Genomic DNA, 13,597 nt, shown 5'->3' with positions numbered 1-13,597 from the left:
TTCGTCTAAGCCCAGGAAACCAGCCCTAGCCTCTAAGCCTCTGTCTCCTAAATCATTTTTTTTTTTTACACAACAGTTGAGAAATCGCTCTGCATAGAGAACAGGAGATTATCCTTACATCATCGCTTTCAGTTGGCACATTATGTAAAACTCAGCATGCATGGGCACAATTGAAATGTTTTATGTGTTCTACCATGTAAATCATATATGGTATATCATGGTAGGAGAACCCCCTACTTCAAGTATTCAGTAGATAACGACCTGAAAATGGAGGATTCGTACTCCACCCCCCTGATGGTGAAGTGAGAGGATTTTAGCTCCTCTGTCTGTTTGCATTGTCTTCCCTTTAAAACAAATCAGGACCTTTCTTGTAACTTTTGTAAACACAAACACGAAAGTTTCACACAATCTGTGGATTCTTGGTCAGTGACAGGAGCTGTAAAAGGTTCATATGTGAAGCAGACACGTAAAAAGGTGATGCATGAATCACCTCGGTTTGTGGAAGATGGGTATATGGAAAGACATTTATATACAACAATCAACACTTGGCCATATAAGGGAGACACACAGGCACCATGAGGGGAGGGAGAAGAAGTAGGGGATTGTAACAGTCTAATTCAATTTTCCACTATACTGCAACAATGCAAGATGGTTTTTCTACCTAATCAGCTGTCACAGTCACGTATGTCACCACTTCTGTTTACAAGACGACAACGACGACAAACACACGAAAGAAATGCATCCCGACAGAGTCACTCAAACCTCCACTTGGATGTTAAACGTGATAGTCCTCACTCACAAGTGCAAGTTTCTGACTGCTGAGTGCAGCAGACATAATCTCATTGCTACTTATGTGAGCTGCAAAATTCAGTCTTTTTTTTGGAAGTTGTCACCACAAGTCAAGTGGTGTTCAACTAAATGTTTTCACATTGAAGAAAGGAATGTAATAATGTCATCTTTGCTAGACTTCTAGATAGATTTAGATATACTTCTCTATTCCCCATAAACTGTTCTAAAGCTCTTATATTTTCTTTTCTTTTTGGGCTGTCCTGGGTTTTCAGACAGGGAATGTTACTTGCTGCTGAGGGGTTTTCTCACAATGTACAAATCAGAGGAAAATCACACCACTCAACACACTAAATAAGACTACATAGATACTATTAAATAATCTCTCTGACCTCCAGCCAGTTAGAAAAATAACCATGAAGAAGAAAAACATATATTGTCTTGTCAGTTTGAAACGATTTTCTGACCACGTATAGACACACTATAGATTTCTCTTTATATGTATAATATATATGCATATCTATCATATATGTGTACAGTTTTTACGAGGCACAGGCCACCTTGTTGAGAAGGAGAAAACAAGTCACTATGTTCGGGGAGGTCACACAGACTACTGCTGGAAGAGGAGAATTACACGGGAGAGGAAAGCAGGAGCACACTGTAGGTCAGAGACTGGGGTGTCAATGGTACAAATAGACCTGCAGGAAAAACATCTATTTAACATCCTCCACTTCATAGTCTATACTGTGTTTATAGTAGCAGTATTCATAGAGGGTCATCACCTCTGTGTGGGTCTTGAAGTGATTGTTGTTCATAAAGCCCCAAAGGTCAAATCGTATGTACAAAGCAGTCTTACAGTTGTTTGTGAAGCCCGTTGTGGGATCAAGTCCCTCTACTGTAAAAGGGCTAAAAGATGCTCTTGACTAGGTCTTCTGACACCATTTAGTTTGAGCACCAGCAGAAGCACCATTCGTAAAAATTCCTGCAACACGGAGGAGGTGCATAGGTGCATAGTCTCAGAAACTCAAAATAACAAGACTGATGAATAGTTTCTAACCCTCTCTTGGCTGCTCTGATTGGATGGTTGATTACAATTTAAATGATTAATTTGAGTTAGGATGGGAAAATAAAAATGCATTCACTCTACATTGACATCTGCATAGATCATATTTTTTGACTACTTCTGATTAAAATGAGGTAACATGAGGAGAAACATTGATAGCACCCACAGCCTTGAGGCTAAAACAAGCCAAGAACTGGAGGGCCCTGCTCGTGCAGCCAAGGAAACCCCCGTTGCTGCAGGCAAGGCTAAAGGCGTACTATCAGCAAGCTTTAAGCTCTCCCCTTTACCAACAAGAACTAACAAAAAAAATCAAATCACTCAAATCTAGTGAGGAGGGACACTTCATCACTTATAGAAATGCTGAGCCTCTCTAGAAATGGATGGTGTGTTGGGCATGTATAAAGGTAAAAAAGAGGTCACTGTGTGCCAAAAAGGGTAAAATAGCTCATCAACACGATTAGATGATTAAAACTACCAAAGAATCATGAGTCATGAGGGTGATTATAGCCAGGTAGAGGGGTCAGATGTCACCAGGTGGGTCAACAGGGCAGTGAGGATCAAGAAACTATGACAGAGTCAGGTGTGGGAGTCAACCAGAGCCAGAGGAGTCAGTCAGGCAGGTGAAACGGACAGCAAGACAACCATGATCTTAAATCAATCACAGGGAGAAGGATGAGGAACAAATACTGGGCCGGCAGACAGTCATGAGGATCAACAGGGCGTTGTTGGCCTGAAGAGGTGCAGTGTTCAGCAGGTGACCGACAGGTGAGGTGACCTCTGTGAGATGCGGGGCTATCACATGCCCTGTCCAAGCAAGAATCTGACACAGAGCACATCTGCATCAACATCTGTCTCTTTCCTTCCAATTCATTCCCGTATCTGTAATCCTGTGCAGAGGAAGTAGATGAAGAGGTCACAGGTCACCTTGAGCAAATCAAGAAGAACATTTTGTTAGTTAACTGAATAAATTCATTTTGTGTGCCATTATACATTATGTGTGTCCTGATACGACCTGTTTGAAATTACCTGCTCAGCTGTCAGTCTCCCCGCATGACCTGCACACCTGAGTGCCTCCCTCCTCTTCCCCGGAAAATAAACAAAGGTCCCATTGCTGAGTGTCAACTGAGTGGAGGTAATAAATGTTTGGTCGGGTAGTGTTTCAACATCATGGCATGGCTGTGCTCCTCCAGTAGTGACTGTATCATCTGAATGTGAGAGATAACAAAATACAAAAGTCCAGACGTCACGCAGCGGTTTCTTTTGTTATGAAATATAACAGACACTGCAGGCAGAAAGAAAACTGGGAGTCATAAAGTGTGCAAGTCTTAAACATATCTCACCCCTCAAAATAATATTAGAGCTTTGGTTGTCACAGCAAGGATTATGCCCAAATGCCCTCGTCGTCATCCTGTTAAGGGCGGTGTTACAGGCCAACAGCAGCGATGAAGGGAAGAAAGTAAACAGAAACTGGAGTTACTGCTGATCAAAACACATCACTGGAACAGCAAGCAGTGTGATAAAACATACAACGTTTACAAGTGTGTGTACAATGTGTGTGAAACTTGTGTGAATTGTAAACTTATAACACAAATGGCATCTGACCTGGTCCTGGGCAGGGCGGTGACCAGCATGTGGGGGTCCTCGGGCCGGGCCACCACGATGATGGGGCGATGGGTGACGTGGATGTTGGGCGTGGTGCGGGTGCTGAGGGTGTTGAGGGTGCTGTGGGTGCTGGGGATGTGGATGTTGGGGGTGGGTTCCTTGTTGGGGGTGGGTTCCTTGTTGGGGGTGGGTTCCTTGTTGGGGGTGGTTTCCTTGTTGGGGAGGGCCATGTGGGTGCTGAGGGTGAGGGTGCTGCAGAGGGGGATGTCCATGTGGGTGCTGAGGAGGATGCTGTGGGTGCTGTTGGTGAGGGTGTTGGGGCTGTGGGGGGCGTGGATGCTGTTGGTGCTGGGGAGGTGGTTGGGGGTGCTGAGCATGCTGCGGGGGGTGCTGTTGGGGGTGCTGCTGCGGGTGAGGGTACTGGGGTTGTGGCTGCTGTGGCTGCTGTGGGTGTGGGTGCTGTTGGGGGGTCTGCGGGTGCTGTGGGTGTTGTGGATGCATGACGTGTGGATAAGGAGTCTGCTGGGCGTGGGGAGCGTGGGGAGCGTGCGGAGGGTGTGGAGCATGGGGAGCGTGCGGAGTGTGTGGAGCATGGGGAGCGTGGGGGTACTGCGGCTGTGGCTGAGACTGAGCGTGCGGGGGCTGAGTCTGGGGGTGGTGAGGACCGTGTGGATGATATTGCTCATCTTCGTAGTTGTCGGCTATCAGCTTCATCCTGCTTTGTGTCTGCAGAAAGAGAGAAGTTGTTAGAGCATGATGATCTGCAGCTTTTAAAAAGAACATTATTCCCTCACAATGAACATCAAATGAGTTTATGACTGGACAATATTTTTAGTATATGTGGGTTGACATAAAAACAGGAACACCTTACAATGTAATACAATCCAGTGCAATAACCATGCAACCAACACTGAGGCTTATACGTTTCTTTTTTTTCCCTCAGACTTCACCAGGTGATTCATCTCTGTAGTCTTTTTAAGGTCATTGTGATTTTGTTCACACATTTACCCAAATAGTTAAATATTTTGGGAAATACGCTCATTCGCTTTGTTGTCGAGTGAAACAACGAGATCAATCCCACTCTCACATTTGTACACTAAATGTGAAGCTACAGTCAGCAGCTTATTAGCTTAGCTTAGCATAAGACTGGAAACAGGGGAAAACAGTTGGCGTAACTCTGTCCAAAGGTAACGCAATCCGCCTCCCAGCACCTCTAACATAACTATAACCTAATATAATAAGTTATATCAGTACAAAAATGTAATTGTAAGAATAACAAGTTGTGGTCTAAGGGGAGTTATATGTTGGAACTATTTCTGGGTCGCGTGACTCTCAGCTGACTCTCACCTGACTCTCCGCTGTTTGCCTGGGGACTGCAGTCCCTGGAGTCTATATGCTAAGATAAGATAAGCTGTAGCTTAATATTTACCATATAAAAAACAACAAAGCACATTTCCCAAAATCCTGAACTGTTCCTTTAAGTGTCAGTCCGTGTTGATGTGGGTCTACATATAACCAGTGTACTACCAATTAACTTTCATTGCATTATGTTAATATATATATCATTATGATTTATGAGAATCATTTGTGTAAGTACTTTTGTGTTATTTACTTAAACGTTATTCATGTTAAGTTTAAATTAATTACAAAAGCAGCTGCACATGAGTCATGTTAAGTTGAATAACAACTAGCAGCATATGTCACGTTTAATAAAGGTCTAACAATCATATCTTTTAAAGTAATTAATCATGGCAACATAGGGCACCTTACAGAGAAACAACGGGACCATAATGTCGCTGCCTGAATTCCTCATGTATAACTCATACTAGAGCTGTAGACTTCGAGGGAGACTCGAGTCAAATATTTGAGACTTGACTGCTGCGAGACTTTACTTACTTGAGACTTGACTCCTTGAAGACCTGACATGCCTTGAGGCTTGAAAGCAAAAACATTTAAGACTCAAGTTTGGACCTGGTAAACACACCTTGAATATTACATTATTAGGCCGATGCACTGAATGGATTCGACCTCAGCTATACAAATGAACACAACTTTGATAGGAAACTGTCAAAGCTCAAATGAAATGTCATGTTAATGGCAAGTAAAGAGTGGCAAATGACTTGCAATTTGCAAATGAGAACTTGTAACTTGACTTGGACCCGTATGGAATGACTTGAGAGTTGTCTTGCCCGTTAAAACCGCTCTGACTCGTACAGCAAAATAAGACACATTTGGGAGAAAACAGAACTAGCAAAGAGGATCTGTGGCCATGCATGTGCGCTACCCCCTGTAGATGAAATGGAAAAAATAGCTTGTTGCTTTGTGCAGCTACATGTCTCATTTTGATTTACGTTGCCTTGGCAACCATTACAGTGCAGACAGAGTTTTCATTGACATTGTGCTGCAGTACTAACGTGTTGCTTGAGCTGGTGCATCAGTTTGTCCCGCTCCCTCTTGAGGGCCAGCACCTCGTCCTGGGTCTTCTTTTTATTGGAGGCAGACAGTTCCAGCAGTGCAATATTAGCATCTTTCTCACTGATGGCTGCAAGCAGAGCTTGTTGCCTGAAGAAGAAAAACAACATTATGGCAGCAGCATTTATTTTCTATAAAATAGAAAGAACATTAAACAAATGATATGTAAGCCATCCCATCACAATATTTTAACAAAAAAAACTGCATCAATTAAATTAAATTGCATCAACGCCAAGTGCTGTTTAAGTGCAAGTAAAAGTACTTAATGACAGGATGCAGCTTCAAGAGCAAGATTGATGCCACTCTCATGTCTGTCCGTTAAATATGAAGCTACAGCCAGCAGCCAGTTAGCTTAGCTTAGCATAAAGTGTCTAAACAGGAGGGAACAAGTGATTGGTTTAATCCGTACAAAAGTTTTATGGGGGAGTTATGTCTATGTGCGGGACTATTTCTTCCTGGAGTCTATGTTGGTTGCCTGGCAAGAGTCAATGAAGTGAGTGTGAAAAAGTACATTTCTATCAGACTGCTGTCCCTGTCCTGCTCCACAGACAGGCTCAATAACTCTTTTGTCCCCCTGGCCATAAGACTGTACAACTCCTCTCAGTGATGGCCGGGGGATTCCAACATTTGTAATTATTTGTAACAGTCTGTATTTTTACATTTGTAAAATGTAAACATTTGTAAAAACGTTTTTGGAAATTTGTAAAAATCGTTTATTTTAAATTTTATTTGTACTTACTTTTTAATGGAGGGAGGGGGGGGGGGTGTAATGTTAATAAATGTATAATGTGTAATGTATTTTAAGCTACTGGATGCCTAAATTTCCCTCGGGATGAATAAAGTATCTATCTATCTATCTAAGTCTATTTAAATCTTTAAAAATATCCTCTGAGAAACGAAGAATCGATAAAACTGATCAGATAACATAATGAACCAACAAGTAAAACTATGGCGTGCAAACGCTGATGTGACTTTAAATTTAAACTACATGTTTTTGTATGTAATGACTCCTGAGTTTCACCTCAAATGTATTTAGAACATTATTTTGGTAGATAGTTTCCAGACCAGTAATGAATCCATGCCTTAGCCAGAAACACACCAAGAGAAGTGAAAATATGTATTTGTGAGGCGGACATCAAATGTCATGATGGCACTAACTTCATTTCCAGTATCTCCTCCAGCTGTTTTCTGCGCTCCTGTCTCATGTTGGTGAGGTTGCCGTCCCTCTCCTGCAGTGACTGCTGTGTGGAGGAGAGACGCTGCTTGGTGGAATCCAGCTCTTGCCTCGTCCTTTCCAACGTGTTCATCAGCTCCTCCAACTGCATTATATAGCAAGCCACACCAAATGTATAAATAAGTCACATAGACATAGTAATGTAGAAACATGTTTCATTGATAAAGTAATAAAGCACTGGTTAATACCAAGGCAACCTCTGGGTCTGAAAAGTGAAGCCAATGTGGAAGTATCTTGAACCTGCATTCTCTCTAATATCCAGCAGGGGGCGACTACTGGTTGCAAAAAGAAGTCAGATTGTATAGAAGTCGATGAGAAAATGACCCCATTTCTGACTCGATTTATTACCTCAGTAATATTTTTACCGGTTTATGGTCTCAATCTTTCGTTTCAAGTCTTCTTTAATACAGAATGATGTTCGACTTGTAAATGATGGTCTCATTTACAGTAAAATAGATGGTATTCTTTAGGGCGGGGCTACCTTGTGATTGACAGGTTGCTACCAAGTTGTTGTCTGTGTTGGTTGTTGTTGTGTTTTTGTCTTACAAGTTTAACCCTTCCAGTGTGTTTTTAATTCATTAAAGTTAATTGGAACATTTTGGTCCCTAAAAATGTCTTGACCAGCGTTCGGTTGTATTTTTTTTCACCCTTGTGTCACTTCTGGTTCCAAACAACGAGATGTTGACGGCCATTTGCCAAACTCCAGGCTTCAAAACAGTGGTCCACAAACCAATGGGTGACTACGTCCACCTCTTATATACAGTCAATAGAAAATGCACTGAGCTAAAAGTGCATTACTCAAGAAATTCATCTGCACCTTTACGTGGTGACCACTGTCCATGGAGCCATCCTTACGAGGGTCTTGTCCCAAGCCTTTCTTGTCCCCTTGTGGTCCCAGTTTGATGTTTGGACCCTTCTTAGTCAGGTCTTTTCCTCCTTGTCTGTAAAACCATAAAACTTTAAGAGCATTTCCATGCAATAATGTTTTTGCTGTAAAATGTATCTATTAATAAATGCAAAGTTCATTATTGAGGTAACACTGTTACATAAGAAGTAAGTAGATGTGTGGGTAAGGTACATATATTCCCATATATCACAACAAAAAACATGAAACACAAACAAGTACAGCATAATGGACAATCATGTCAGGTGGATTTTAAATGAATGTTGTTTCAAAATGGTACCAATCATGAGGTCACCAGGACAACAACAAGACATGAGCATCACAGATGAATTGATAACTTCATGTTAAAATGGCATTGCTGAGATGACTCACAGGTTTAAGCACCAGAGTTAGGATGGATTGAGGAAGAGATGGGTGCACAATGGGGGGAGGGGCATAACTTACCTTGGTGCTAGACTGCAGATGGGGAGAGGAAGAGGTAGAAGAGAAGGGGATGATGGGACAAGTGGAGGAGACATTGCAATCAGCAGACGAGAGCACACAAAGGAAAACAGTAAAAAAAAAAGAGACATTAGAACCAGAACATAAAGAAACCACTACAAAAAACAATACAGAGGACCCAGAGGAGATCATACTGTGTTCATTGTCAAACAACCTGGGAGATTACAGAGGCGCCTGTGACAGCCGCTGCACTGCAGCCTGACACAGCTGATGCAGGATGCACCTTCTCTGAAAACACCATGTGCATCTGCTGCCAAGCCTGGGAGTGGCAGACATGCAAAAGTCAGCAGGGCGAAAGAAGAAGGTCTGATTGGCCGAGCAAAAGGAGGGGAAGCTAACGATGGTTAGACCGAGACAAGGAGTAAGCTAGTGAAAGAATTAGTCATGGATGCAGGGTTGTTCAGACAGAAGAGACCCGACTGGACTGACACACTTCAAGATCGAGGGTTCAGTCCAGACTCTACCTACTACAGCACCTCACTCACAGAGCGCGTGTAGACCTGGAGCACAGCAGCTCTATTCATGCAGGCCACTAGGCGGATCATTTCCCTTAGTATCTGTTAGAGCAAGCTAGGCAGGGCGGGGAGAGGGGGAGCAGGAAGGTGGGCACCGGGAAAAACCACAAGAAGAGAGAGGGGCTGTCAGGGGATGTTACTGGGAAGATTAGAAGGTGAAAGTTACAGAGGGTGAGGTTGACGTTGGGTGAAGTAGGCAGATGGGTGGATAGAATGAGCCAGGGAAGCGTGCTCATGGCAGGAGGAGGCGTTAGCTATAAGGATGGAAATTTCCTACATAAGTTGCAACAGACAGCCAACACCACCGGAAAACACAAAAAAGTGAATGTGTGTGTGTGTGTGTGTGTGTGTGTGTGTGTGTGTGTGTATCTGTCTGTCTGCAAGTTGGCATATGTGGCCACTGAGTGACAAAAAGTACAGTATAGTCAACTAAAATGGATGAAAAACTTGAGAGGAGTTGGGAAAATCACACCAAGAAAACTAATACAGTATATAGTGAAGTATTTACAGTATATTAGTATTAAATATCTATATGCAAGCATACATTTAGACAGGGGCTTTCAGTTACAACTGTGAACATTTTATCATGTAATCTGTAAAATTTGGTTGATAGTTTTCTGAATCCTTAGTGTGATTTTATTTTGTGTGTGTGTGTGTGACTTTACCGTGCATCATTACAGAAACATGCCACAACAGGAACCCCAGCGTGAAGTAATGTCAACTCTTCAGGGAATCAAAGTAACACCACAGAATGTAGGAACGCCTGGACATATTGTAAAATGATGACGAGAAGCTCTGTACTTGTGAGCTGGCTGAGGTACAAACCTTAAACTTTAAGGTTTGAACTTCATATTAACTTTATTCATTAAGACATATAGTATTTGAGCCACATGTGTAATTATTCATACTCTGCCACGTGATTTGTAATTGTAATGCGATGTGTCATACAACTAAATCTTTGTTGACTTAATTCCCCATTCTGTCATCAGGGCAGTTGGAAAAATAAACATGCAGCATAAACTCTCTCCCACTCACTCTCGCACAGACTGATCAAAAAACATTGATGGGAAAACACGCACGTGCCGTTGAGCAAACACATGCTAAAGAAATAAAAGCAAACATGAATCCAGGGATCTTTGTATCATGTGTACGGGTACAGCAATAACACCACAGACTAAAAACAGATCCTGTCGCTCTGATACAAAGATATGTGAAGACAGCAGGCAGACCGAGGCACACAGGTGAAACCAGATGCAGTTGCAGCAGTCGGAGACTTTAACCACGCAGCCGAGCTGAAGTGCCAGGGCAGAGCACTCACTTTCCCAGGAAATCCCACACCATGCCCCCTATCTGCTGGGGGGCAGCGGACACAGAAGGTAGCGGGTCAGGGGGAGCTCTGCCACCGGGACGAGGGGTGGGGCGAGGGAGAGACGACGGGGGGCTGGTGTCAGGGGGGCACAACAGGAAAGGAGGTGCGTGGGAAATGAAGAAAGATTTTTTTTAAAAGAAACGGATAAAGGAGGATCGAGACCAAAGTTGAAAATGATCAATGGCAGAGGGTGAAGAGGGGGACAGGTGGGCATGAATCAGAAGATAGAAAGGGGAAAGGGACAGAAAAAAAGTGGGTAAAGATGGCAAAAAAAAAGCACAAGAACACTCAATTAATAAAACACTACTAACAAAGATAGCATGACACAAAATTCGCCCCTATCGCTTGCTAGGAAGGAGCGATAGATGGTTTAACACTATTCCACATTTTCCCTGCATGGTACGGCACGGCTGACTCAACTCGATATACTTGTAACCGTTCTCTTTTGGTTTCCTATTAGCAAAAGTTGTGGATAGTACCTGGTACATTTTTGGTACCACCTCGGTCGAGGTTCCAAGCGAGCTGAGCATATTAGGAGGTGGAGTTAAAACACTGCAGACCACTGATTGGTCGGAGAGAATTGTCACCATTGTGAAATGGGACCATGGATGTATAAAGAGAACAGGACATCCTGCAATAACCTGTCCTTTTTAAATAGCCCAGCTATCGCAATTTTAGAACATCTACGCCGTACAGTTGACGAAGTGCAGACTTTCCACAGTTGTGTTGCTGATGAAAGAGATTCAGAGAGTGTCGCGTTGAAGATGATGTTCGCGCAGCAGCGCTATAGTGTTCATGAGCACTGTTATTGGCAGACAGTGCTCATGTGTCGTTCTCATGCAGTCCATTCAATCTTTGTCTCATTTTGTCTTTGTCTCAGTGAATGATGATGGTCTCCTCTATCAGCTGAACCAATGCCAAAAGCTGCTTCCAGTGCGGAGACACTGGACCACGTAGCACACTGAGAGGTGAGCCAAGAGCTGATGAGGCCACCAGCTTTATTTATGTGGTCCATTAACTAAAATTAGTTTGACCTCTTCCATTAAGGGGGTGATTGAGTGCCACTTTGTATTCTAATATCACATCTAACATAGCGTCACAACTTTTACAGAGAGCCTTCTGTGTGAATCTCGACATGCAGCTGCAACTATTGTCCATCGAAAGGTGTTTTTCTGAGTGTGTTATACAAGACCAGGACTGGATCCAGTGCGAGACACTGACACAAACTCAGGATGCCACACTTGAACATAATAATGGAAAAATGAAAGTACATGTATATAAAGGACACATACTAAGTTCACTTAGTACATTGAGAACTTTGCTGAAGTTCCAGGGTAATAATAAATAGCCCCACGGGACAAACAGTAACAACATGTGTTGTGTAGGATAATAACATTAAAAGGTGGCTTCACACAAATTACAAAATAACATTTTATCTGGAGGTGAATAGGATTGTGTGTGGGATGCTCACAGAAAGGCAGACATCTCAGAATAAACTAAAAAAGCTCAGCAGTTTAGTCATATTTGAGATGGACAATTTGTGAAAAATCATGTTCCTCTGCCTCCCCCCAGTGCTTTCTAAAAGCATTTGCAAGACTCACCACACCCAAATGAAAACAACCAATCAGTGCAGAGGAGTCTCTAATGCAGTGTCAATCACTGCTCGTGAACTGTTTAACTAGGTCTGATCAAATATGAATCAAGGAAGATCTTGAGTGGATAATAATGAGAATATATATGTGTACAAACAAACAAATTCTTTCTTTTTTGTGTGGATCTCTGTTTGCCATATCTTGTTTTGTTATATATTGCAACATTGAATTATTGTACCTCTTGGTTCGTAGCTGAGAGGGGTGAGTTAAAGCAATATGCAGAAGAAACTATCAACGGAGTGACAACAACAGCTCTTCTTCAAACTATTTTTCAGAAATAGCATACACATATACTGTACCAGTCAAAGGTTTGGACACACCTTCTCATTCACATTGAATGAAAAGGTGTGTCCAAACTTTTGACTGGTACAGTACTCCTTACTTCTATATAACTATAACAATATTAGAGAATATATACTGTACAACGAAAGTGAGTTATTACATCAGGGTAAACCAAAGGTTAAGGTGTCTTTGAATACTTTAACTTTTCCAGGCAGTTAAAGTTAATTACCTTTCTAGCTCAATGATCTTCTTGTCCTTGTCATTCTTTTCGGTCTCCACCTCTCGCAGGATGTCCAGAAGTCTCTCCACTTCCGTCTGAGACTTGTTGGCCTCATCCTTGAAGTAGTTCACCTCCTTCTCCAGCAGCTTCACTCGGTCCACGTACTCCGGGTTCCCTCTGGGGCCGGACTGATGATCCACCTCATGGGCCTTCTGCATCCACGTGCCAGGGAAAGACACAAACAAACATGCACACATGCACACACCCGAAGATACACTCAGTTAACATTATAAGATCAACGTAATCATGCAGTACAGCACAGCATGTTTTACTGCCCATGGAAGAGAAATACATACAGTACATTGCAGTCCATCAGTGTCTATATTAACCACTCCCCTTGCACTCTCTCTCTCTCTTTGTGAGTGAATAAAGCAGAGTAAAATGTCGTGGACAAGGGCATTATTACTGATGCTGGCTCATTAGCTTTTACAGAGCTATTATTTAGCTCCATTTAACAGCCCTCTGAGACTCTCAGTCATTTTGCACACTTGGTGAGTATGCAGAATACAGGAATGTGTATGCGTGTGTTTGTGTGTCTTGTGTCAAAAATAGTAACACATCAGTGGCAGTGAAATACTAAATCATGATCCTGTCTCTTTGCTTATCTGTCACAATCTAATCAGAGCTTTACTGTTTGGTCAATATGGACTAATCTCGCCGTTATTGCAACAGTTTGTAACTCTCCATGAAGTACATTACAGTGGTACACATCACCCTCGAGACAATATGCAGCCACACATGTCAACACAGGTCGCAAAAGTGCAACAGTTGTACAGAGCCAGAGAACATCCACCAAAACACTGCAGTGATCTCCAACCACAGCTGACACCTCAGCTAACCGCACCACACTGAGACGAAAGAAAAGCGTGGCAACACTGACAGTGACAACATGCAACAAGGTCGACCATGTCATGCAAACCCAACGAAGCTGCACAGT

General features: G+C 42.7%; 1 protein-coding gene across 1 annotated transcript in view; it reads right to left on the bottom strand.

Annotated features, from left to right (window-relative positions):
• Positions 1–2,912: 2,912 nt before the first annotated feature.
• Positions 2,913–13,597, bottom strand: part of erc2 (ELKS/RAB6-interacting/CAST family member 2) — a 38,602-nt gene continuing 27,917 nt past the window's right edge. The window contains 9 exon segments of the mRNA XM_029431937.1: positions 2,913–3,054; positions 3,190–3,257; positions 3,452–4,177; positions 5,348–5,386; positions 5,866–6,013; positions 7,082–7,242; positions 7,975–8,098; positions 8,506–8,517; positions 12,610–12,812. Coding sequence (XP_029287797.1) covers positions 3,231–3,257; positions 3,452–4,177; positions 5,348–5,386; positions 5,866–6,013; positions 7,082–7,242; positions 7,975–8,098; positions 8,506–8,517; positions 12,610–12,812 — 1,440 coding nt within the window. The 3' untranslated portion in view covers positions 2,913–3,054; positions 3,190–3,230.

Source organism: Cottoperca gobio, chromosome 5 (assembly GCF_900634415.1).
Source record: "Cottoperca gobio chromosome 5, fCotGob3.1, whole genome shotgun sequence".
Classification (NCBI taxonomy): Eukaryota; Metazoa; Chordata; class Actinopteri; order Perciformes; family Bovichtidae; genus Cottoperca; species Cottoperca gobio.
Note: the sequence above shows the minus strand (reverse complement) of the source record. Positions and strands in the feature narration are given on the sequence as shown.